Source organism: Eurypyga helias, unplaced genomic scaffold, assembly GCF_000690775.1.
Source record: "Eurypyga helias isolate BGI_N326 unplaced genomic scaffold, ASM69077v1 scaffold13616, whole genome shotgun sequence".
NCBI classification, from domain to species: domain Eukaryota; kingdom Metazoa; phylum Chordata; class Aves; order Eurypygiformes; family Eurypygidae; genus Eurypyga; species Eurypyga helias.
This window is the reverse complement of record NW_010256080.1, coordinates 10,353-36,944: the sequence shown is the minus strand read 5'-3', so window position 1 is coordinate 36,944 and position 26,592 is coordinate 10,353. Positions and strand designations below refer to the sequence as shown.

The window sequence follows — 26,592 nt, the reverse complement described above, 5'->3', positions numbered from 1 at the left end:
TATAAATAATTATAACCTTTGTTATTACTATTTGAACCTAGTTTTGTTATTGTTATTTGAACGTTTCAGACTTTGGAAAGAGCAGCTTGTGCACTGCAGACCGTGAGAAAGAAATATTTTTCATAGAGGTTGGCTGCAGTGCACTGGAGCTGATGGCCAAACTCAGTAGCTTCACTGGGTTCAAGGTTTCCCTTAGTCTTTTCATGGTAACCCAGTTGCTTGGCTTTAATTCTGCAGTCAGAATAGTAACGTTGCAGTAAACATTAAGATACCTTGGTGAAAAACACATCAAGAGAGGGATAAATATTTAACCAGTTACTTAATCATAAACTTATCAGTAAGCATTTGTGATTTAATTTTTTTTTTTTTAATTAGGTCTTCCCTGAACATTTTACTGCTCCTCAGGTGTTTGGTTTTGGTGGGTTTTTTTTGGTTTGGTTTGTGTGGGGTTGTGTTGTTCGTGGGTTTTGTTTGTTTGTTTGTTTTTTGAGACATTTCTGAAATTTGAGTTTAATTATAAGCCGATGATTCACAATTGAAGGGTTCATGAACAGGAACAGCAGTATTATGGAATATGTGAGAAAGTACAGCAGCTGCTTTAACTTTAGGGTATCGTTCAAGGTCCGTACATCTGCTCACATGGATGCCATGTTTTATTCATCTGGACAGTCGTGCCCGTCCACCACTCTCAGCCATGAGCATGTGCATCTCCCAGAGCAAGCATAGGGGGAAAAGGCACTAAGACTATTTCTTTTCAATTTTTGAACAGTACAAGTATGCGTTTCCTGAGATAGGAGGGCAAGAGTTCTTCTGTTTATTTTTGTCACTGTCAAAAAGGTATTTTCATTTATTCAAAAGATAACAGCTCTTGCATACCTTTAAAGTAAAATACCAGCAAAGGAATCTGTAATTTTCACATGAGTTTGTTGAGTGATCTTGCCAATACTCCTTTATTTATGCTTGCTGAATTTATCTTGCAGTAAAGTTTTAGTGCCTCCTTAGTGCTTGTATTTTAGAGCTGTTTAGCTAAAACTCATCAATAACCAGCAAGAAAAAACCCCAGTAGTCAGGTTAAGAAACTGGGGTGGAATAATGTGCAGCAACATCAAGATCTCTTTTCTGTCTTTCTTTCAGAAAGTACCTCTGCAACTGATTCACGAAGAACATACACTCTACAGAATTACTTGAACAATGACTACAAGTACAGAACACATAATTTGCAGTGGATTTCAGGTAATTTGTTTCTACATACAGCATGAATGTCAAAAAAATGTACTACTTTCAGTAAACACGTATCTTCATGCGAAAATGACTACGGTATCCTGAAAAAAAAAAGTTAAATTATTTATTGGTGTCATTATAGAAAGGTGCATAGCTCAAAGCATTGTGATTCCCACCCCCCCACCCCGCCCTTGGCTACGTGTTCATGGCAAGCTATATTCTCCTGCTGCTAAAAGGGCATATTTACTTCTGCGCGTTTTGTAGAAGCATGTCAGCTTCCTGTGCATCAGGCTGTCGGGGAACAGGAGCATACAGGGCATTTGGATTATGCCTAGTGCCCCAAGGGACAGAGATATCAGAAGGTGGAGGCTGTGAGCCCAGGACTGTGTTTTGTGAATGTTCTTGTGCTGTAAGCATCCTTTCATTACAGAAGTGGGAAACACAGCGTTGACCAGATTTTTCTATTTTATTTTCTGCTTAAAAACATAAGAATCAAAGAGAAGTCACTGATGAGCATTTAACTTACTGTTTATTAGCAGCTGTCTTGTTCTTCTAGGAAACCAGTATCTTCACAAAACAGATAACGGGGACATCCTTCGTATTGAAGCTGACACTGGAAAATCCTCAGTAATCTTGGCAAATACAACACTAGTATGTTGACTTATATATGCAATTCCGGGAAGGGTATTGAATTTAATATTTTGTTCTGCACATTTCTTTGGAACTGGTGTTTTATGTATTCCTTTTGCCCTTTCTTGACAGGATAAATACAAGGCAACCACTGTTATATTGTCTCCTGACCAAAAGTTCGCTCTTCTGCAGTACAACTATACAAAGGTACAAGTGCACTTTACTTCTCGGAGGCTGAAGCTGGGGAAAAAAGGTTTGGGAACAACTGAGCAAGGAGGTGGTCTTGAAAGTAGGGATGGCAGAGGCTGAGAGAATGTGAGGGAAATGCAGGAGGATGGGTGAATGAGATAGACGTCTGCAGGAGAGCAGTGGAGTTGAGCAGGCAGGAAGAGCAGAGAGACTGGTGTCTGCGAGCTTGGCAGAAGTGAGATGACTGCCTGAGAAAAGAAGCTGGATGAAAAGTGGATGGGGAGATATCACAAGGAGAGTGAGGCTGCATGGTTCATCTGGGGAGACAAGCTAGAAGAGTAGATAGGCATGACTGTCCAAGGAGTTGTGTGGGTAAGGAGATGTGATGAGTAGATATGCTTGTATATATATGCTCATACATATGTACTGTGTATATATGGGGTTGTTACATTGTGGTGTCCGGACATAAGAATTTAAAACTGAGGTGAATAAAAAGCAGAATGTGCTTCCAAGAGAAGGCTGTCATCTTGTGCTTGGAGCGGACTTGAGTGTCCTTGTTCCCTGTTGTCAGCAAGCACATGAAAAACCTGCAGTACAGTGCCTCATCCTGGCTTGGTGCTGAACCACGCAACAACAGTCAGCCTACATTTTTGCCAGCTGGCATGAAAACCTGGCTCTGTGTGCCACCTGAGGACAGTTACAGAAACCTAAGGGAGGTGACTATTTGTCCAACAGTGGGTGCACTGAGAAGCCAGTAGCGTTTGTGGTTGTTTCTTGTTTGTTGTTGTTTCTTGAGAGCTGCCTGTTTTGTTTGTAAAAGCTCAGGACTGACTTGTGCAGTGTACAAATACTTGAGCACTGTGTCACCGAGCTCTGTCTGCGTGTTCTGGCTTTGCAGTCCCAGAACGCCTCTCGCACTGCACCAGCCGCCGTCCTTGCGCTCAGTCATCGCGCTTTTGCAGCCTTAGCTTCCTTGCTAGGTACTACTAAGCCAGCTACCTTTTGTCTTTCTGAATTGTTCAGAATTGTTTGACTTTCTGCTGCATCATTAGTGGCCACAAAATGCCTTATATTTTTCCAACCACTCGACATCTCCTCTACTCATGGCTTCTTGCTCTATAGCATTTTACTTGTTGCAGTCATAAGCGTTAATTTTATTTTAATGCTGAAGCAAGATCTTTTAACCTTTATATAATAGTATGATTGAAAGTTATGTTATTATTAATCTTTATTGCAAGAAAGCAGAGTAACAAAATGAATCATGAGGATGTAGACACTTCTTATGTAATAACCATCTGGTTGTGGAGTACTAAGTTATTGTTTTATATCTTCATACAAATCTTCAAGTACCATCATAGAAGGTAACATTATTGTAGCACGTCAACACCGTGGGCTAAATCAAACCTCTTCAGCCCCACATAGTGAACACATTTAAACACGTCTCCATTGTCATCATCGTTCTCTCTGTAAGTGCCCACAGAGTGGTACAGGCTTTGAGAAGCAGGTTTCTGAGAGAAAGGGTTTATTTCTGTGACAATATGAATGGGAATAGGTCACCCTGGAACTGGAGGAACTGCTACAGAAATACTGCTGGGACTTGAGGACTACTGAACAGTGAGATGCCAAGTTCAGTAATACAGTATGGAAGACAAGACAGAAAACAGCAAGTGTGCCAGTAAGGCAGAAGGAGGAGGATTAACTGTGCATAGCTACGAATAGTCTGCCGTATAGCTACAAAGATTTCTGAAAATCTACAGCATCTCTGGCCTTCATCAGTCTGGCCTTCATCTTAGTATTCAAGTCATGACCCCAGCGGGGTGGTGATTCCTTAGTTTTTTCCCAAAGCTTGCAGAGATTTATTTTTTTTTACCCTTGTACATTTGTTGTGTTCTGTCTTAAGCGAAAGCGTGGGGAGCGTTGCAGGAGTAATTCAAATTCTAAGAGACACGAATCCTGGCAAAATTTATTTTCTTAATATTAAAATAATTCTCTTTCAGTTGTGGAGGCATTCCTATACAGCTTCATATCACATCTATGATTTCAACAGCAGGTCAGTAATTTTTGCACACGAGTCATAGCTTTGATATTATTTTGCAATGAAATGATGTTTCACTGATTTCTCTTAGCTACATTTTGGTTCTGTTTTTTTCAGTTCTGTCTTGGATGCCGAACTACTACATAACGATACACAATATATATCCTGGTCACCTGTTGGTCACAAACTGGTTAGTAAAGATAACTGAAACTTAGGTAAACAGTCCTTTTTGTACATGTGATGCGGAAGCTCAAATTGTATGTATCCTTGAGGTTTTGGGACTTTGCTGCTGCTAGATAAAGTAACTGAACTAGTTTCTAAATTGACTGTTGCTGGACAGACTCCAAAATCCTTCTGTGTGTTTTGTTTTGTTCATTATTTTTCCTGAAAGAAGAAGTGGCCCCAGTAGTCATATAATGCACAAATGCACAGGAACTTCGTGTTTTTACAGTTGCAGACAGTAGCTCATCCCTTTCAAAGGCAGCAGCATTATAATTGTCTACTTACTCATCACTGTGGTTTTAGTCTCCTAATTACACTGTAAGCAATGAAGTGTTGATGGATGCATGTAACGGGGATTAAAGGATCCAATTTTTTTCTTTCCCACTGTCCTTGTTGTCTTCCTCTCCTCCCAACCCATGGCAGTGGTGACACCCGCTGTGTTTGCAAGGCTTGTGCATTCCCTATGGTGAGCATTGGATCTGACTGAAGAGCTATCACAGGAGAAAATGGTGTTTGTTTATTCTTATTGCTTGTAGTACACAGTTTATAGAGCTCAGTCACAGAAGTAAATGTTGAAAAGAGTTTTCTGCATCAGGAAAAAGCTCTGGAATAAAACTGTGTTGTTGAGTTGTTGGAGTGAAAAAATGGGGGTGATTAGAGAAGCAGACAGGTGCCAAAAACTAGAGGAGTTCTGAGTGCTACTGAAAAAATGCACCCTCTTTGCAGATCTGTGGCAATACTGAGACCCCCATCAATGTTTTACCAAAGTACTGATAGTTTTCTGTAAAATACAGATTCGTGAAAACCAACTAATGAAGGAAAATAAGTTTGTATTTTGACAGAAAATTAATAGCAAGGTTTTCAAAACTTGATAGAGTAATCATGTCGTATCATAGTTGGTTTTTGCATCTAGGCCTGAAGTTAGGTTGATACATGTGATTTGTATTAGTAATTCAAGCTTGTTAAGTATCAATGATGTTTGGTGACATACAAATTTCAAAGACTCGTTTTGCCATCTGATGTAAATTTCCCCGTAGATGAGGCAAAGGAAGGAAGTAGGATTTGCTCTAATAGTAATTGTAATCACAATGTTTTGCAGGCATATGTTTGGAAGAATAATGTTTATATAAAAACTTCACCAGGAGCACAACCTGTGAAAATCACTGAAAATGGAGAAGAAAATAAAATATTCAATGGAATACCAGATTGGGTTTATGAAGGTAACTGTCAAGCATGTTTTACTTTTGCATTATGATGTAAAAACTTTGGTTTATCATAATATTTTTACTGTAGCTGTTGTTTCTTATAATTGAAAACTTCAAAATATTCTGTCTGTGTGCTGGTTTTAGTCAGGAAAGAGTTAACTTTCTTCACAGTGGCTGGTATGAAGCTACTGAGAAAAGTTAAACCAGGACAGTCTGTGTTTTAACGCATGCATCCTCACCTGAGCTTAATACCTGGCTAATGTGATGATCTAAGAATGGAAATGAGTTTGCCTAACTTGCAGCGTGTCACTGGAAATCATAGTGTGTGAATTACCTTCATGTGACAGATCATAAGCATTTATCTAATGTCTCATTTCAAAACCCTGACAAAACAGTCTGCGCTTCGTATCTGAACTTGCATGAAAAAAATCTATTAAAAACTAATGAGAACAGTACCTAGGATAGAAAAGCCAACTTACCAATGGTAATTTAAATGTATTTGCATCTTTTTCAGAGGAAATGTTTGGCACCCATTTTGCTCTGTGGTGGTCTCCAAATGGCAGTTTTGTGGCATATGCAACATTCAATGATACAGAAGTTCCTGTTATAGAATATTCCTTTTATTCTGAGGACACCTTGCAGTATCCGAAGACCATTAGAATCCCATATCCCAAGGTCTGTGTTTATTAAACATGGTTGTTCTGCAGTTTCATTAAGAGAGTAGTCTCATTTAATCAGTTTCTGCTGATGAAAATATTGTCTGTCTCTCCTCAACAGCTTGCTGTGATTACTCTTTCTGAAGTCAACAGCATCTGGCAATGTTAAAGTATTTTATTATCTCCAAGGGAAGGCAAAATGAAAAAAAAAAAAAAGGAAGTATGATTTACGGTTTTGTTGTTTTACCAGAAAATTTTGAGGTAGAAAGTAGACGTTGAGATAAAAAAGTTCTTAGGGAATTGATGTTGGTACAAAGTATTTGGCAGATGTACATCGTGTTAGGGTTGTACATGGGGTATTGGTAACGGAATATTTTTCAACTAATACAGGATTTTTAGTTGTTGGATGATTCCTGTATTTGGATGAAAGGGAGGAATCTGCTGATGGAGTTTCTTTGCCCACACCAAGAGCTATTTCAGTTTTAGCTGTGCGATTGAAGCCTTTAGTGCATGCAGCTCCTCCCCCTCCCCTTCCTTTCCACATGACTTTGCTCATGGCACTGGACTAAATGGTGTGAGGGTCAGTCCTGTATGCTCCAAATAGGTTCCTTCAGATAGTCCAAATGTGGAGGATTTCATGTTAATACAAGATTTACTTGTGTGAAGTGACTTGGCATTACACGGGACTTGGATTCCGTAGAACGATGCAGCAACGGACTTAAGACAAGGTACAAGAACAGGTTACACTTGGAGTACAACCATAACGCTGTACTGCTGAATCTCAATAAAAAGGTGGTTTGTCATTGCTTGTCTCCATAATATGCTCGCTGCCACAACGCTGGGCATGCTCAGTGCCAGGAAGGAACACATGGGTTGAAAGCATCTCAAGCTCATCACTTTCTTCAGTTCTTTTTGTTCATAATCTGATTTTTGTACTCTCTGTTGGACTGAGGCATCTATATATCACCTGCACGCTGGTCTGGCCAGCTCAGAAGAGTGAAAATGTTTTCCTGATTAACCGGGGCAGAACAGCTGATACAGCCAGCTGATGGCTCAAGCGAAACAGCTGCTTGCATGGTGTAAAAACCACCCTCCAAGTCCTCTTTGTGCCAAGTTCAGCTTTCTCTGCAGCAGCCGTGGTCAGTCACTCCCTATCCTCCCCAAAGCTTCAGGAACATGTGGCCTTTGCCTGTGCCTTGGAGCCTTCTTCAGAGGGGTCACTGATGCTTGCAGCTGCAGGGACAGAAGTGTGGAATGAACTGCCAATTCAAATTGCACCTTTTATTATGAACCCTTTTTGTTTTGGAATACTGCTGATTTCTGGAGGTGGGTCAACTACAGCTACCAAACCGTTGCACTGAGGACTCGGCTAGTTAACTTCTAGAGAAGTAGCCCTTACTGACAGCTGCGTAACTGTCAGTACCTAGTAGGAGTACATTAAAAGTAGTGGGGTATGTGCTGCAGTCCAGCGTTGATTTGGGGAATGGGCAGCTGTTACAGGATCACTTAACGTAAGGTACTGGTTTCCATGAAGAAGCACTGTTAGCAATGGAATCGATTCACTGTTGGATACCGTGTGTGGCATGTGGGACGAGATACGATCCAATACTGCTTTGGGTACAGCGAGCCCTATGCAGTTACGTGTGTTCTAAATGTAGTAGTCTTTCTTATCTAGAAATACATAACTAACTCTTTCATATAAAAAAAAATACAAAGGATAATTTATGTGTCAATCTTAAAAACTGCATTTAGGAATTTGTCTTTTCACATGTTTTAAGTTGGCTGGTTCTACTTGACTGTCTAGTAATTCCTTCGTCTATAGTTTCAAACACTTATTTCACCAAGAATATTCTGTCTTAAAAGTACAATGAAAAATTTTATTTTTAGGCAGGAGCTACAAATCCAACTGTGCAATTCTTTATTGTGGATACCGAATTGCTTTCTGATGTCCGCCCTGTTGAGATTTCTCCACCTGCAGAAATAAAATCAGGGTAAGAAATTTTGATTAAATGTTTCCTTCTTTCTTGTTGAGGGAGAGGAGGAGCTTTTATATGTGACCACCCTATATTCAGTGTATATGGCAGTTTTTCCCAGTGATGCTGCTCTGGTAGCAACAAGATTTACCAGAGAAAATCTGCACAGAGATTATCCTCCTAGTGATTATATATAGATGGCATATTCCATGTATGTTATATTCAGAATGTGACAAGTTCTTGGCTCATCACATTCAGTGGAGTCTAACTATGGTGAAGTCATTTCACAGTACAACTTTAATATGAGCAAGTTTTGGTATAATCAAATTCTAATATATGTATTCCAATTCACTGAGGGGAGGGAGGGGGGAAACACAAAACAAAACCTTAATGGTAAGTGAAGATGTGATTTCATTGGAAGCAGACCCCTTGCTAAGGCAAGGTATCATGGTTGTCTTCAGATTTGTACTTAAAATGTTTGTTTTCTCTGGAAACGTGGTGAAAACCAGCACCTCTCAAGTAAATGAAAAATTGTATTTCTCAAAATGCCACTGGAAATGCACAACATGATATATTTTGTAAAGAGAAGTTAAATGCATTTAAAATGCGTGCACACAGAATTTGGTATCCCAGATCTTGGGTTTTGTTTTTTTTCTTCTCAACAGTATTGTGGAAATTTTTTAGAGGTTTGCACTTGAAAACATGATGAGTGTGGAAGCACAGGATATACTGATAAACTTCAGAAAGAACAGAGAGGTCTGGTCGCTGGTGCGCAAACCCAGTGTTTGGTCCGTAGTGGCCAGAAAGCTGTGACTGGAATGTTGGTGCTGTTCCGTTTCAGCCCTCATTGCAGTGTAACTCTCCTCGCTGTTAACCAAGATCCACAAGATTTTATGAATGTGGTGTTCTTTATCTGTTCTCTACCGTAACACTGCAAAAGCTACATGTTACACAGCTGTTGTGCACCGTTTTTCTCCAGAGCTTCAGTGCCTGTCACGTTTTTGTCAGTTCTGGTTAACATCTCTGCTTAGAGCGATGTTTTACTTTTAGTTTACACCTCATGAAAACTCAGCAACGTTGCTGTGTGACTTGGGGAAAATAACCGTCACCTGCCTTCCAGCCTTGTAGCCATCTGGCTAACACAGACCTAAGTTATATGGACTTAATCCGTTTTCAGACGAATGTAACACTCAGTAAATCGGGAGTAGTACAAAGATGAATCAAGTCTTGAATGATGAGTGCAAGGATCGGAACTTACTCTTTCTCCCAGTGGCTGATCTAAATAATGGTTATGCCTCAGCGTGTGCGTGCTGCAGATGTTGAGGTGGCCAGAACAAGCCTTGGGGAATTGTGCAAGAGCAAAAGTACTTTGGTGAGTGATGTGCGATGTCGCTGTTGGGCAGTTTTGCTCTTGAAAGCACCAAGCAATGAATATTTGCACAATATGTGTGTTTAAATGACTGTGTGACAGCAAAAGGTAAATTTTGTGGTGGAAAATGCTATTTTTACTTCCTTGGAGCTAAATTGTGAGTGAAACTAGGTTTGAATTGGTGGCATATTTCACCCCACTCACCTGAGTGGGGATTTTGAGGGGCAGTACCTCTGCAAATGCTTGCCTGTTGCAGCACTATCCAGAACCTGGTGTATGCACAGCAGCTGTACCCCCATAACTGTGGGGGCCACAGCGCGGTTCTGTTTCAGAGGGAAAGTTTCATTATTTGTCAAGGAAAGCTGCCAAGATTTGGTACAGCAGAGATTTGCCGTGTAAGGTGGTAAATGAAACCTGACGCTGATAGATGAAACCTGACACTTTTGCACAAGTGACCACCGTGAAATCCTTACAGTGTTTAAACAGCACTTTTAGCCCCATGGGTACAGGGGGACTAACGAGAGGATGAAGGCAATGGATGCTTCTTGTTTGGAATGATCTGTCCTAGAACTAAGGTGCTTTCAGCATAGAGAGCTCCAGACAGTGACTGCAGGAATATCCTTTCTCAGCAGTAAATGAGGAAGGGCAATCCAAGACTACTGTACTCTATGATCCAGTTAATTGCAGCTTAGTTAACATTTCAAGGGATGTTGAAAACTGAAGGTGCATTCCTAGTCTCTACAGTAGCAAAAAATATTTATTATGTTCTAATAGCATAATAAACAATTTTTTTTCCTTGTTCTGTCCATCTTGTCTGATGGATGATTTATAGTCTACAGAATTGTTAAATTCTCTCACTTTGAAGGAAGAAAAACTGGGGCTAATTCCCTTTACAAAACCAGGGAAGCCACTGTTATAGGTATATGAAGAACGGGAGTTTCATTCTGTGTCCAAGCAAGCTCCTGCAGAGTGCTTTAATAATATTATTGGTCCAAAATACACTGTTTGAAGCGCGCGACAGTAGCAATTAAATGACCTACCAACTTCCCAGTCAAATATGTACGTGAAAATAGACCTTTTGTAAACATGAATTCTAAAACCGCAATCTAGAAGTAAACCTGAAGGTGATTGGTAACTAGTTGGCATATATTTTTAATCCATCCACACTAATTGTAGTGGGTTTTTTTCCTTTTATTTTCCCCCCTCCCCTCTCCCCATGTGTCGTGTCCCCCCCCCCCCAACGATCACGAAGATATTCACTCTCGTCATAAAACTTCCCACACATTTTTGTTAACTAACTTTGGGGAAAAAGGGAACATGAACTTGGAACTAAGTCAAATGTGCAAATTCCGGTTAAAAACGTATACTTGCCTTGGAGGGGAGGTTTGTTTTATTTTAGTTCATAAGGCTTCTAGGAGATAGGAGAGATCTAAAATAAGAGAAGACGAGTACATCTAACAGATTGTAATGGTAAACAAAACCACTAAATTTTATGTGGTGCCTTTTTAAAATTAATGTACAGGAATATTAATGAAAATGATTTTTTTTTTTTCAGATATGTATTCTGAATGAAAGTAAAATATTCAAATAGTAATATCTGTTCTTGGTACAGTCTCTCTCTTCCATTCTAACTAATGGAAATAAATACTAAATTGAAGATATGTATCACTCAGAGTGCTTACAAGCAACCAACTTCATGTAGCTAAGGATAAAATTCCAAAATCTAAGGCCCACACAACTTAATATTCAGAAGAATTTCCTCTAGATGTACATAGTATAAAATTTATGAACAGTCTGGAGTGGCTATTACTTCATGCATTAGAGGATAGTGATCTGGCTGTTAGAATTTAATTGCAGTCTTTCTGGAAGAGGGTATGTACAAACTATCTAATTCTTTATTGTATGAATGAAAATAACGAGGCATCTACCAGCAGCAAGAACAGTTGGCAAAAAAAATGGCACAATTAGGTTTGCATCGCTGTTTATTGTTGAGGAGTAGATTGAAATGAAAATAGCCGGATGAGTCTCATTCAGTGAATTGCTGAATGCTGTTGTAGAGTATGCTATTACAGAGAGGATTTTAAATATCTAATGCTATTGCTTTTTTCAGGGATCATTATTTGAGTGTCGTAACATGGGTGACAGATGAAAGGATCTGTCTGCAGTGGCTCAGAAGAATTCAGAATTTTTCAGTCCTCACAGTCTGTGACTTTGAAAGTGCTACTGGAAATTGGTCATGTCCACAGGTAAGGAAAATGAGGTGGGAGAGTTGCAATGCTTGAGGAATGAGACTAGAAAGGAGCAGAGTATCTCTGTATGTTTATCTTTGTAGAAACATAGCCTGATGTAAAATAAACATAATTATGGTGGGATTGTTTGTTTTTTCTCTCTTAGGAAAAACAACGTACGGAAGAAAGTAAAACTGGCTGGATTGGCAGAGTGAGTGTTCAATTTCTAAAACTGCCACATGCTAAATAACACTGATAATTAAGAAAATTTCATATGAGCCTCTTGCTGGTTACAATGCCTCTTGTGTGCTGCTCCGATCCACTCACTTGTTGCATTATGCATGTATAGGAAAAATTGAGCCGCTATGGCACCCCATTTCTGATTTTAAGCTTTTGTGTGGATGGGGTTCTGAACTCCCAGGCTGAGCTGACAGTGCAGCGTGGGCTGGAGCTGTAACTCTGTCCTCCGTGACCTGTGCATCGTGTTCAGCTTGCCAAAAAGCAGAGCCCTCCTCCCAGGCTCCTTTTTATTTCTGACCTTCTGCTTCGGTAGTGATAGGTAGGGGAGTGCAGGAGCCAGGATTCAGAATCCCCTTTGTCCTGGGGAGTTGTCAGCTCTGCTGGTTTGGCTGCCCTCCAATCTTCCTGCCACCTCCAGAATGATCTAGGGGATAAAATGTATTAAGAAGCGTATCCTGTAACCTTTGAATTGTATTGGAGGAAAGGCATGGAGGATGAAAGTAATTTTTAGCATCTCAGGTTGTAGCAAAGCATTCCAGGTTCTCCTTGGTGCTCTAATTAATTAATTAATTAATTCCCAGCCACCCACCCAAAATGTCCACTGGGGAGAACTAGGGACGAGATGCATACAACTGACCAGATTAACATTTTCGTACACTTCTGCCAAACCAGTCGCTACTGTCAGATGATGCTTTCCAAGCTGCCTCTCAGTCCTTTTGTACATGGTAGGGAGTAGGCACCTAATGAACTACACAGAAGATCTGGGGGAAGTGAAGCAGAGATGCAAAAGTTCAGACTTGGAGGGAGAAATGAGTTTCAGAGTTTTTGATGAGAACACAGAGTACACTTTCCACTCCCGCATTTTCCACACACTGATTATGCTTTAGTCACTAATTCACTTTTGAAGTCAAAAATGAAAGTTTAAAGAAATGCAAAGAGGGAGGCAACAGCAGGGATGAAATCATCCGCAGTATGAAGATGAGAGATCAACCCACCTGCTGTCAAATTTGATATGGAAAGGAAGGCCTTAACGCTGACACATTTTGCTTCTCTGCAGCAAAGGCTTCACAATTAGACAATGTGATGATCAAGCTGCAGACTTTGTAAACAGTTGTGCAAAATGAGAGGGCAAAATGCGAGTCTGTGCCATTAAACTAGGCTGTTGGTTTTTTGTTTCTTTTAAAGAGACAACCCACATCTTAGGAGCTGTTGGAAAAAAGATAATCTCAGTGTATGATTCTTGGATTCGAGAAGGGAGTGGAAAGTAGGGAGGGTTGAATAGGGGATAGGAAGGGTATAGTTATTCCTTTCTTTTATTCTTACCTACTTAGGGATGACAAAATGACGCTTGACTGATAAGGGGTATTTATATGAGGTGTGTATGTATACACGTAGATAGGTATATACAATTCATATCAGTGTATATGCAAACTTAAATTATATATGTTTGTAAACCATAGACATATACTTCTCTCTTTGCATATTTCTATAGTGGGTTTTTTTCTCTTTTTCAAAAATAGAGGTGAAATTACACTTAATCTAAGAATGCTCAGAACAGCCTGTGTTACTGCATAAGGCTTCCAGGTCATGAGCTAAGTTAGAGCTTGCCAGTTGAGTTGAAGGAAAGTCGTACTTTGAAAAAGCAAGACTGCAATAAGGGGTAAGCTAGCAAAATATTTTCCAGGTTATTTTTTGCAAAAATATTGCTAGGGAAGGAGAGATGATCTAGAGCACACGGGTTAGGGAGACTGAAGTTCTGTCATTGCTTACTGAGTGACCAGAGGCATGTCACTTCATCCTTCTGTTTCCCTTTCCGTTTCAAAAGTGGGTATAACATCTCAGAGGCAACTGTGCTGTGTCAATTGGCTAATTAACATTTAGATGTTTTTGACTTTTATCACAGAAATAACTTTTATTTCGTTTGGCTCAATTTCATTCCCCTGTTTTTCTCTCTACCATGTGGAGCACATCCAAAAGACAGTCAGTAGAAGGAATCCATTAATTTCCATCACTCCCAGTCACATAAATGGAAAATAGCATTCCAGTTTGGGTTCTCTTACGTTCTGTAATCGCCTGCTTACTAGCAAAATTTCCTTTTGGAAAGCAGCTTGTTTTCTTTGAATAAAGGGGGACATTTTTCACTGTCAAGCTAACAAAAAAAAAAAGTTCAAATTATGTGTTAGCAATGTACACATTTGTATAGGTCACTGCTACATGTTGGTGTTGGACAGAATAAAACAGTGACTTAAAAATTAGATGCCCATATTGTTTCCTGAAATGGTAGAAACACAGGAACACCAGTAGGACTTCAAATTTAAGAGATGTAGGAGGGGATATGGGTCATTACCAGAGCTAATATTCAGGAAATTCTGCTGCTTAGGGAGCAAGAAAGTATTTTGTGTGTTTACTTTTAGGGTAATGGCTACAAGTTCTACCTACTAAGTCAGCAGGCAAAAACCTCTGCAGTACGTTCAGTGATACACTGTTTTAAATTTAGGCTTTGATATCTCTAAATGCGAGTTTCAATACCAAGCATTTTGGTTTTGGAGTTTTGTTGTTTGTTTTAATAGACATCTCTCTTCTCTCGTGTTCAAGTTTCAGCCATCTGTCCCTCACTTTGCACCCGACAATGCTTCCTACTACAAAGTCTTCAGCAATACAGTAGGTTACAAGCACATCCACTACGTAAATGGTTCACAGGTAAGTAGTAAGGTGTAGGACAGTCACTGCTGACTTGCGTTTCTTCTGGTGATGGAGGAACTTCATGTCCTACTTTTTCCCCCCCTCCAGTCTCCAGTACCTATTACTACAGGAAAATGGGAAGTAATCAGCATCGAAGCTGTAACGAATAACTTCTTGTAAGTACTGTAATTCAGCTGTTGATTCCTATCAGGAGGGCTTGTACCAAGGGTCTGAGCAAGCAGGGAAGGAGGAGAACAGGGAGAAGGTGTCATTTTAACTCATTAAAAATCTGTTCTAAACATGTAATATAATCCTTTAAATACTGTAAGGTACTGTAAGCATTTTACCAAAACCAGTATGTTTTCTTTTATAGATACTACATTAGTAACGAAAACCATGGAATGCCAGGAGGAAGAAATCTTTATAAGTAAGAATTTTTTTCTACAATATGAGTAAGATATTTATAACGAAAAAGACATTTTAAGAAGAAGCATTGCAAAATAAAAAGATAGGGGTGTTTATAATCTCATGTGGGGTCCTATATAGGGTATTGAATTGAAATCGGTCTAGGAGTGTAAACAAAACAACTAAAATATTTTTCTGTAAATTTAGCTAATAAAGGAAAATTATGAAAAGAAACAACCAGTCCTCAAGCAACACACCCTAAAGAAAACCTCTCATGCCTTATTTTTTTGTGGGGGGCTAGGATTATAATTGCATTCTTAGCTTAAATCAGAAGTTTAAAGTCTGCTTTCTCTACTTTTTAAATCAGTATGCTCTTTACTCCTGATTTTTATCATACCTCATTCAGCCATCTTATTTAAAAAGCATACATTTGTTTATCATAGTTTAAAAAGAAAAAAAAAAAAGGTTTTCATCTCTGAAATGCAGCTCTCTACTTTGCAGAGTGCTCTTGGAAAGCAGTCCAAATTCTCCTCAATGTGTTAGCTGTGATCTGAATCAAGAACGATGCCAGTATTATTCTGTGTCCTTCAGCAAAGACGCACAGTATTATCAGCTTAATTGTCATGGTGAGTATATCCGGAATTAATTGACATAAATGTGACTCACTGATTAGTTGGGTGGGGAAGTTCACTTCGTCAAGATCTTGATATGCACTGGGTAACAATGATACGTGTTGATATTGTTGGCTAAATGCATCAGCAGCAGAAAAACATCCTCCTTCCTAAGCTCAAAAGCACCTTGACAAAAATTACATGGGTGAAATTTGATAGTCCAATCAGTGGACCTGAAAGAGATGCAAAACATTCCTGTCTGCCGTCCCATCTCCCCGAGAGCTGTACAGGGAGCTCTGTCTGGAGGAGGAATTTGGAAGCTCTAGGAGCAAGGCGAGGATTAGGCTGGGTAAGGAGAAGTACTGTGTGTGTGGGAGTAAAAGTTAGCTAGGTAATGCTGTTAAAAATTCAGTGAATACAATCACAAGTTAAGCAGCGGGACCATAGTGTTCCTGTGACCTGTGAGCGCGTGTGCTAGATAGTACAGGTTAACCAGAGAGTGGGAAAAATAAGATCTTCCCTACAATTTGCCTTAAGTCAAAATGTTGTTTCTTAAGATGCAAAGATGTTCCTTGATCTACAGATTAGAAGGACAGACAGCAGAAAGGGAATTGTTCTGTCAGAGTGTAGAAACGGTTGGTTGAACAAGACTGCTGTGGTCTCTGTGGGAAGGCTTACTGATTCCCAAACCAGGATCCACAACCGATGGGTAGACTTCACTAAAGAATGGAAGTTTTAATTCTTCTGAACCCCACAATCATGCCGTTCTCCTGCGAGACAGTTTGAATATTTTACAGGATCCTGTGGTTTGAGTTTGGGCCCAACTAACTCTAAAATCCAGTCTGTGCAAACTGGAGGGGAACGGGTTCTGACCTTTTATGATTCTCCCGCTTCCAATTACTTTACAAGGGTTGTGATTTGAGGCAGCATATGAACATGAGGGTTTGTGCTCTGTTAACAGGTCCTGGCCTGCCCGTATCTACTCTGCACAGAAGCAGTAATGATCAAGGTATGGGACTTTCCCAAAAATATGATTTGTATTGAGCCAGAAAATTGCACTGTAAATTTATTTTAATTTAGTTCTCATTACTTAGTATAGTAATTAAAATGTCAGTTACAAAGGGTAAATGTAATTTCAGATAATTACTCTAGTATAGTTAACCGGAGGAACAAAATATATAGCTTGGCATATGTTTATTCATAGTTAATTTAATATTATTGTGCTAGAAAACAGTGAGTAATGTATGACTGACTTACTGGATAATTGTTCAGTTTTTCTAAAATTGCACTTAGATGAAAAACGTGGAAAGCAGCTTTCTGGTTACTCAAGTACTGAAGGAAAACTATATTGTAAACATTGAATCTGAGAGGAAAAACAAACACTGCAGTAAACTAGAGACTGCAATGTAGGTTGCCATCATCTTAGATTGACTTTTTAAAGTGGTTCATAATTGAAGAGCAATGCATTTGAAAATATGTATTTTAGCTTTGACTCTTACTAATTCTGTTATTTAGTCCTTAGATACTTGGAAAATAACACTGAGCTGGAAAATTCATTGAAAGATATTCAGATGCCTTCAAAAAAAATTGACTCCATTAGCGTAGGTGGATACAGTAAGTTCAAAAACATGTTTTATTTTTCTCTCCCCCTTTCACCAAGTGCTTCAAGGTCTTCTGCTGAAAAGCATGACAGAAAATGGGTGAAGTGGGGATTATTGCGGTTATTCAGCCCCTAGAGGCAAGATGAGATTTTTATTTTTTTTGCATCTCCAAACATTCTCGTTTTTTTTTTCTGAAATCCCAAAATACTCGTATCTAAAATATGTTTTTTCCAAGTGTGATATCTTGATGTTTTCATGATGAAACAGCTTAACTCCTTTTTTTCCTTGATAATTACCTAAACCCCAGAAGTTCCTAACACCATATTAATTAGAGAAATTAATAAGATGAATGGGGGGGACGAGGCATACGGCTCATAAGCATTGTCGAATTTAAATTATAAATTCAAGTAGCTCTTAGTTTACAGGTACAAGTCCCTTTGGTTTGCGTTAGCAGGTTGGGACAGTGGAGAAGTTGTTGTTCAGTTGTCAGAAAACAAACAGAATCTAGATGGCAGAGTAATTTAGGCTACATTTCAGCAAGATCACCTTTGACTTTGTGTAGGGGAATATTTGTATTGAATAACCGTGTTCTTAAAAGCACATTCACGCTCCATGACTACATAAACCACTGAATACAGACTAGAATGAAATGCTGGAAAATTAACTGCTGAGGCTTTGCTAGTCGTCCTCATCTGAGTTTGCATATCTGGGGTTCAGAAGCTTTCTTGGCGTGCTCCTGTGCTGAGGAACAAGAGACCGGCAGTGGGAGGCCTGGTACCTGTCCCGACTGTTCTTGCTCCAGCCTTTGCTACTGGCTTTTCTCTTCGTTACAAACTTCCTCTTGATACAATGAACGGATATTCTTAATGGAATTATATTTTACAAACTGTATTGAGTTTTGTCAGTCATTGTTAACTGGTCTTTTTTAAGCCTCCCTCCTTCCACTGTTACCTAATTTATATAACTCTTTATCTTTGTGTTTTCTGTCTGTTCTTTCTGTCACATTTTTACTAGGGCTAAAGATGAAATCTTCCAGGCAAGATGGATGTTTAAAGATGTTCTTCGTGCTATCAGTTGTATATTCATCTTTTTATTCCTCTTTGTTCTTACTACTTCATCTCTTCAGGGTAAAAGCTTTTGGGTAAGGGGAATCTATTTTTAATGTCACAAATAGGAAAAATAAATCCATTTGTTGTGTAGTCTTACTTCAGACTCCAAGTCTGCTTGCAAAGCCATGTATGTTGTCAAAGAAGAAATCTGTTCCTGTGACTATGTGTGTATGATGAAAAAAAAAATTCTAAAATTAATATTTTCATGAGTAAAATTTAGATTGTTAATTTTTCAGCGTTTTAATGTCTTGCATATTCATACCTGGACAGATGTCTTTGTGTAAGACTTGCACTCTGGCTTTTACTGCAGTGCAGTCCATCAGCGTTGCTTCACGCTTCCTGTGCAGCATCAGGGTTTTTAAAATGCATAAGGGAACAATCAAGCCCACTGGTTTGCAAAACTCACACGGTGTGCATTTAAAATGTTAGCTAACTCTTGGCTAACTTGGGTAGAAGGAGTAACACGGATGGAACAGGAATCAGTGTGGTTTGAGAAATAATAGAGATTTGGGTGTATTTCTGGGATGCTTTACAAACTGTCGTGCAAAGCCTATCCGTCAGGTTCAAAATATTTAAAATTTCTTTTTAGTGCTGGGAGAGAAATGTGAGTAGAGAAACATTTTTGAGCTAGTGTCAGATTTACCACTGTTGAGACTTACCAAGTTGTACATGTAAGCTTAATACTGTTATGAGACACCACATTGAGTCCCCGGATTTTATCGTCATTATTATTATAGGCGTTCCAGTTCCAGACTTTCTGCTAACTTAGCTGTAAAACATTTTTTAGAAAAACCTTATCAGATTACTTAGGAACTTCTATACCTGTGTATGCTGGTACAGTTCAGGTGAAACTACTTTTTAATTTTAGGGCAGTGACTCAAATGTGCTCCTGTATGAACTGCAGTGCCTGTAGAATTATGTCACCGGAGAACTGACCTAACTCGAACTCTTTTCACTTTCAGACCTGTGGTATCAAATGATACTGCCTCCCCATTTCGATTCATCAAAGAAGTACCCTCTGCTCCTTGATGTGTAAGTCTTCACGTGACGCGGCAGTGTTGTGTTAATGATCGCTTTCATCTGCTTCAAATGCTCGTAATAAGATCAGGAAACACAGACCTGGCAAGCTTTCTAATTACTTCTTGAAGTAACTTTAAGAAGGAAAAGGAAAAAAACCCAAAAAAGCTGTATCCCAATTTGTGATAGATTCCAGAACCATGAGGTGACGTAACGCTTAACAATGCTGCGTAGCCTAAAGCTGAAGGAAGTGCGACACTGTATTTTCTCTGTGATATTTAACTGCCAGCTGGTGTTGGCAAACCGCATCCTGTGGTCAGGACTGCATTTGCTGTTTTTTCTATAAATTCAAGGCCATGAGCACGTGCTGTTCGGTCCGTTCCTCCCCAGGCGCTTCTGTTCATGCGTGTGTATTTTCTTCTAACTGGAAATCACTGAAATTTAGCTGTTCATTAAAACAGAAATGTTAACCTTTTCCTCTTTTTATGAAAAGCTGACCCCACTAGGAAACTAGCTGTTAATTGTTAGATACACCTTTATATAATAATGTAATTTGGTGCCACTGTAATACTTTTTGATGTGTCTGTTGAACGTTTTAACGAGCAGTCAGTGCTCTTTGCTTCTTACGACTTATTTTGGTTTTAATTCCATTTTTATTGATTTACCTGAGCCTTTGTCAGGATCACCTCTGCTTCATGGTGGTGCTGATATCAGAAATGCCTTCGGAGGTGGCAGAATCCATAGAAGATATAGAAACAAAGCTCAGTATAGAGAATTCCTAGTAGTAATTTCTTTGCTTTTAAAATTGGGGAAAAAGGGTTATAGAGCCATAAGAGCCACGCTTCCATTTCTTACTCTACTGAAGAGTAGCTAGAGAAGTGCACTGCAAACAGAATTTTACCATCCAGGCACTCAGAGTGTGATTTCATAGTGCTCAAGTGCTTCCAAATATTTAAAAATGAAAAGTTACAATTACAGTTCTGATTCCTTCCTCTCAGCCTGCCTAAGAAGCAGTTTAGACTGTAGGGAACACTGATGTGACACTGAAAGTGCAGGAAAAGACATTTGTCATTTTCCCAAATGAAGCCTATTTGTTGATTTCAGACTTTAACCAAATAAATCATGGGTAAGTGAAACAAATATTTAAAGAGCATCATGTTGAGACTCCACTGACCCCATATGCCAACACAGAAAAGAAATTGGTTTGGATTTCAAATAAGCTGCTTAAAGTCAACATAATGGAAATTTCTTATTGGAGCAAAAAGCAGTAAAACAAACAAAATCCAGCCTGCTTTCTCGATCAACAGCTGATGTTTTAAAATAGCATTTGCTTTTAGGTCCAGGCAAAGCAGCAGTCAGTGGAGGCAGTCAGTGATGCTTCTGTGGATTCCTCAGTTTAAATTAAAAGTTTACCCTTCTTTAGGGGCTGAAAACTTGAAATGCTTGATGTGAGAATACGTGGAGAGTAAGTGCCTGAATTCTGTGGCACTTTTCACCCAGGTATGCAGGACCCTGTAGTCAGAAAGTAGATTCTACCTTCCGGATCAGCTGGGCTACTTACCTTGCAAGCACCGAGCAGATCATTGTGGCCAGCTTCGATGGCAGAGGAAGTGGATACCAAGGGGATGAAATTATGCACGCCATAAACCGAAGGCTGGGAACGTACGAAGTGGAAGATCAGATAGAAGCAGCCAGGTGAGCTACAGTGAAATGGTCAAGCCCTGCTCCCTCTCTTCTGTGCTTATTGTGTAGGGGGGGAAGAATGTGAGTGTTTTGGTCATCTTGAAATTACTGGCAAAAACTTAACTAAATTCTGCGTTAATTTTATAAGCTGGAGTGTTTATGGGCCAACCATTCTTTTATGCTTAAAAAGAGAGAAGAGTTAACGCTGCAATAAAAATTTCTCACACCGCTAGTTTTATAGAGATGAGAGCTGTCACGTTAGTAGAAAGAAGAGCGTGCTACCAAGGAACTTGAGGCTTGGAGTTTTACTCCAAGCTCTCTGCAAGCTTCCGGTGTGACAAGTATTTGTATGAACTACCTGCCCTTTACATGCCCATCACTTGGTTTGTGCTTGTAGAGCCTCCCTAAGCCAGCAATGCCAGTATGAATCTCTCAGAATCACTGAGAGGTTTACGGGGTTTGCTTCTTGGGATTTTAAAATATTAAGGAGTTTAAACAAATAGCAAAATAGTATTTGAGATATTTTCCTTTTTTTTTTTTTTTTTTAACCCCTGACTGGATTTACAGTCCCTTAGTGCTGCAGTTTGAGTGCTGCTCCTCTTGAAGAAGAAAAAAAAAAGGCGAGGCAGGTGGTGAAATTCCCAGGTTTTGGTTTTTTACATGCATAATGTTTTTCTGAATTTCTTAAAGATAAATGCCTGAATTACTGTGTGTTTTCATATGCAGTCACTGATGAAGTGGGAAATGCTTATTTGTACGACAGGAACAGGCAGACGTGATGAAAAACAGGCACGTCTGTATGATGGCAGATACCAGCGATCCATTAAGCATTTAATTACTCTGTTTGCTTCTAGAAAATTTTCTGAAATGAGCTTTGTTGATAAGGACAGAATAGCTATTTGGGGTTGGGTAAGTACTGAAATGTTTGTCTGGCTTACTGAGTTGTAAGAACTACTTGTGTTGCCGTGTGCGTGAGGTGCTGGAGTGTTTGGTGTGAAGCACCTCTTTGGGTCACGGCACAGTCCAGTAACTGAACTGATGAAGGATGTCTTACAAGTGCCTGTTTGCATTGTCCCTGTGCAAACCTTCAGGAGCCTCTGAAACAGAAATTAGCACTACTACAGGGATTAAAAACAATGTAAAGGGATACTGACAAGTTCCTGTGTACAGGATGAACCGGTATTTAAAAAAAAAAACAACCCACAATTATATACTCACTAGTGTCTCTCTGTATTTGTTAGGGGACTCTTAATTTTTATAAAAAGATGTAATATTATAGGTGAACCAGCTGCGTGGTATGGTTGTCGTGTTTTCACTAGCAGCTTGGAAATGTCTAAATCTGCTATATTATTGTGCTTGGCCGTATTTTATTTCAGCAGAACTTCCACCCAGAGGCCAGATTTCACTGACTTTGTGCATTTAAAAGCAGGCACAGCAGGGGAAGTGTTCAGTAGCGTACACTGCTCAGCTGCAAGGCTGAGTGTGCATGCAGTGTTGGTGATATGTTGGATTCAAGCTCCCAACCCTCCTGTCCCAGGCTGCTGTTTCCCTGCTGCTTCTGGTGCCACGGGGCGTATTCTTGCCTGTTCTGTTTAAGCATACTGTGTTTAAGTATATGCAGGATTGCATGAGGGATCTTTAATGAAGTGGCTAGCTGAAATCTGGTCACTGCTGGTGACAGGCACCAGTGCATAAATTGCTTGAGGTCAGGATGCTGATGGTGGTGCCTTTAGTAGCTTTTCTTGGGGAGATAAACATCTCTGTTGTATGAACTTAAGCCTCGGAGTACTGCCTTCAGGGAAATGCTTTCTGCAGAAATGGAGGGCTCCCCATCTTACTCCTTATGGGCCTCGGGATGAATGGTTGTAGAGCAACCAAATTCCTCTCTGGATCTAGGTTGCCATTATGCATCCTGGAATATTGAACCCATGGGCAAACAGATGTTCTTTCCTTGAGTTCCTAGACTGTCAGTGTCTCACTGGCAGCCGGTCGCTATGGGTATTAATTTTGTTTGCCATAGGTTCAGCCGTAATACCCTCGGTGTGGCCAGGTTAGGCAACATATTTACACAAGTTTCATTACTAAGTAGATGCATTGCTTGGCTGATCTCATTGGGAGGACCCAAGTATTGAAGCTGGAGCAAACATTTAAGGGCTTTGAGCTAAGATACTGTTCCATTTGCCTGTAATCTGGTTTCAAGACAGGAATGAATCCAAAAATTGCTCTTCTTTTTGAATGTGGGTGGGCACATTTTCCTAAATAACCCCTTCAAACGGTAGTGGGGGCAGTCATTTGGGCGGTCGGTGACATTGTTTAGGTATCTTGCTGCCTGGATGCTCAAGTGTGTCAAGATATTTACTCATCTGCGTATCAGGCTAGACTGTGAGTGAATTTTCTGTGCATAGCGAGGAGTGTGGTGCTGCACAGTTCCTCCCACAAACTCAGCAGCAGATCCTTCACTCCCCAGTCACAGTCTTGCTCTTGACGCTTTGGAGGAGAGGTAGCAAGTGAGCTGCCATAGGCCTGCTCTGAGGGAGTTGGAAATTTTTGGCTGCCCTGGTGCAACTACTCATCAGGCGCGTTGTGGGCTTTGCTTCCACCCACTCCCCCAGCACGGAGAGGGACGTCAGCAGTGTCTTGTTTCCTGTCTTTCACTGCTGCCTACGGTGCTACCAAACACCGTCGCCCTTTGCCAAGTCACGGTTCAGTGGCATTTGCGCCCCTTTCCCCAGCGAGTTCTCGCTCATCAGCACCACAGCTGCCATGCGCTGTTTGATGCCTGTTTCCCCCACTGAGCAGGCTGGGTGAGATCTGACCCAAATTCAGAATGGAGATCGTTAATATGAAAAACGCCGAGCCTATAAATGTCTGACGAACCGCTTAGCAGATGGGCCCCATCCTTTTCTTTCCGACTAAAATAACAGCAATGTTTTCTTCTCAGTCTTATGGGGGATACGTGACCTCCATGGTGCTTGGCTCTGGAAGCGGCGTGTTCAAGTGCGGAATAGCGGTTGCCCCCGTGTCACGTTGGCAATATTATGGTATGTGATGGCTTCCTCGTTACAAGGATTCCCATATGTCTTGCAGTGCACATGCTGCAAAGTGTTGATTCGTAGCGCGGAACCTTGATTATCTACTCGATGCCATGTAAACGCCACTTGGTCTGTTCTCTTGAACTCGGGGCTGGTGCGTTTCAGGATTCAACCAGTGCCCTCAATCTCTTGGCCCATTTTAAAAAGTCAGATCCACGATTCCAGGTAATCTCTAACACTTCATGAAGACTAAATTGCTCTAGTGTTGGCAGCATTGCTATAATGTGTCTGTGTTTGCTTTCTAAAGCTGCCACGTGTGTACCCTGACCGGTACTGTCTGTCAGAAATCACCATTATTAGACTTTACTTCTGCAAAATGCTACTTCACTTACAAGAACAAGCTGTGAGGCTTAACATCGAATGGGCACTGTAATTTTCTGCCTCAAAGTAACAGAATAGGATTTGAATTGCCTTTCGCTTTTTTCCTTTTTAGCGTGTAAAATCTGGATAAATCCAATTAATCTTAAGAATAGCTTGATGTGAGGAAAACCTGAGCAGTGGACAAGTCTGTACGTGCTTCAAGCTTACATTGTGTAAGGCTGCAGCTGCATGAGGCTATAAATACAGCTGTAAGGGCCCTCCTCCCAGATCAAAGGATTTATATACAGTTAAAATATAATGTGTGTTGGTACCACGTGACCACATTTAGACACCTTTCTGGCTTGGATTTGTCCAGAATTCAAAGGGAAGCTTTTCCTGGCAAACCTCTGCTAATTAAGGCGTAATTTCTCATTCTGCAGGCAGCACAGAGGCTGTGTAATAGCATGTTAGGTGCTGTGGGTAATTCAACAAAACAAACCATACTGCCGGGTAGTAGCAGTAGACCTTTGAGAAAGGAGGGACATTTTCATAACGTTTTGGACATGAATATTACAGTATGGTGGGAAATACTTTTCAGATGAAGATCAGGGTGTCTAAAACTCCATGTTTGGTTGATTAGATAAAGGAAAGCGTGATGGGGGTAGGAGTACTGAACATAACAACCAAAACCAGTGCACCAGTGCTTCTGAGAAATCAAATGGGCATCAGAACATGGCAACAGAGCATTGACTTGTCTGGCTCAAAATAAAGCAGCAAATCTGAAAAAGAAAGTAATACGGTATCGTGCTGGAAAATCCATGGAAAATGGGAGATACTTAATTTTAACTGTGTATAACATAGACACAGTCTGAGTCCTAACCTACTGCTACATTTTTGTTTTCTAGATTTTTAGTAGTTAACAATTAGAAAAAATACCTAAGATTTTTTTTTTCCAAATGCTAATCATTTACTGCAAGACTTCTCAGTAATTTTGGGGGGATTACTGAAAGAATAACAATAAGGTAACACTGACACAAAGTACTTTATTAATATTCAGCATTCAGGTGTCCATGGCAACCAGAAGATTAAATATTCTGAATAATGATGGTTACCTACACGCCTCATTGTGGAAAACCTCGGGTTTCTCTTTTTTTTTGATTTCCAGTGTTCATTCTTACTGTTTGTATTGGTGGGTAAAATTCCTGGTAGACAGACAGATGGAAAATTAAGTAGCATATTCTGGTTTTGGGTTTTTTTTTAATTACAGATTCCATATACACGGAGCGATACATGGGCCTTCCTACAGCAAACGATAACCTGAACAACTACAACGTAAGAAAGAAGGCACTTTATTTCATTTCTTTGACGTGTGGGGTTTTTTTTTTTTCTTCTCCAAACCACTCTGTTGTTCGTTCAGTCTGGTTCCTTCCCCACGGGAAGAAATACGTGAGACTCTTCCTTCCAGCCAGAACAGTTGCACTGTGCTTTTCGAGGCTGCAGCCTCATGCGCTTGGGTTTGCAGGCGGCAGTCACTCCTTGCTGTATGGTGTGGGTTTTCTGTTGTGTGTTTGGTGTGTGGAGTTTTGGGGGGTTTTTTACATTCCGTTCCATTTGGCTACTTTGCAGACTGTAAAACAAGCTGTAAAGGCTGTTTTATTTTAATCACCAAGAAACAAATTTGTTTTAAAATTTAATACGCTCGTGGGCAAACTGTGCTTTATCTTAAACAACATTTTCACCAAAACAAATGTACTCCAGTGCTTTCTGAAATGTAATTTTTTAAAAAACAGGCATTGTGTGAACTGTCTTGCTTTGGGAATCTGCAAGATGTTTTTCAGGGAAAGAAAAAAATCTAAATATTAGGAAACTCTGATGTGAGCAGATCAAACAAAGTGCAGGCCAACTGAGAGCCAGGAGCGTTCGTGGCTGGAATGTGGGCCCCGACTCCAGGTGTCCAAGGTTTGGTCTAAAATGAAGAGTGTTTGACCAGAGGTGAGGGAGTTTCCAGGTGTTCTGAAGGGAGCAAAATACCTGTAGAATGTTTGTCCTCCTTCCCGCACGGTGAATTGTTTGACCTGAAGTCACTGGCAGCTGGGCGTGGGGCGGGGGAGGCCCAGCCGCCCG

The 26,592-nt window shown here is 40.1% G+C and overlaps 1 protein-coding gene across 1 annotated transcript in view; it reads left to right on the top strand.

The window, feature by feature from the left end:
- Positions 1 to 1,134: 1,134 nt before the first annotated feature.
- Positions 1,135 to 26,592, top strand: part of DPP4 (dipeptidyl-peptidase 4) — a gene marked incomplete at its 5' end in the record, with an annotated part of 31,369 nt that continues 5,911 nt past the window's right edge. The window contains 21 exons of the mRNA XM_010153533.1: positions 1,135 to 1,233; positions 1,778 to 1,872; positions 1,984 to 2,058; positions 4,038 to 4,090; positions 4,193 to 4,265; positions 5,397 to 5,517; positions 6,017 to 6,177; positions 8,046 to 8,149; positions 11,611 to 11,746; positions 11,895 to 11,939; positions 14,564 to 14,680; positions 14,759 to 14,826; positions 15,024 to 15,077; positions 15,557 to 15,681; positions 16,628 to 16,675; positions 17,182 to 17,280; positions 19,339 to 19,408; positions 20,894 to 21,088; positions 21,931 to 21,985; positions 24,018 to 24,117; positions 25,736 to 25,800. Of these exons, the coding sequence (XP_010151835.1) occupies positions 1,135 to 1,233; positions 1,778 to 1,872; positions 1,984 to 2,058; positions 4,038 to 4,090; positions 4,193 to 4,265; positions 5,397 to 5,517; positions 6,017 to 6,177; positions 8,046 to 8,149; positions 11,611 to 11,746; positions 11,895 to 11,939; positions 14,564 to 14,680; positions 14,759 to 14,826; positions 15,024 to 15,077; positions 15,557 to 15,681; positions 16,628 to 16,675; positions 17,182 to 17,280; positions 19,339 to 19,408; positions 20,894 to 21,088; positions 21,931 to 21,985; positions 24,018 to 24,117; positions 25,736 to 25,800 (1,958 nt within the window). The remainder of the gene's footprint in view (positions 1,234 to 1,777; positions 1,873 to 1,983; positions 2,059 to 4,037; positions 4,091 to 4,192; positions 4,266 to 5,396; positions 5,518 to 6,016; positions 6,178 to 8,045; positions 8,150 to 11,610; positions 11,747 to 11,894; positions 11,940 to 14,563; positions 14,681 to 14,758; positions 14,827 to 15,023; positions 15,078 to 15,556; positions 15,682 to 16,627; positions 16,676 to 17,181; positions 17,281 to 19,338; positions 19,409 to 20,893; positions 21,089 to 21,930; positions 21,986 to 24,017; positions 24,118 to 25,735; positions 25,801 to 26,592) is intronic.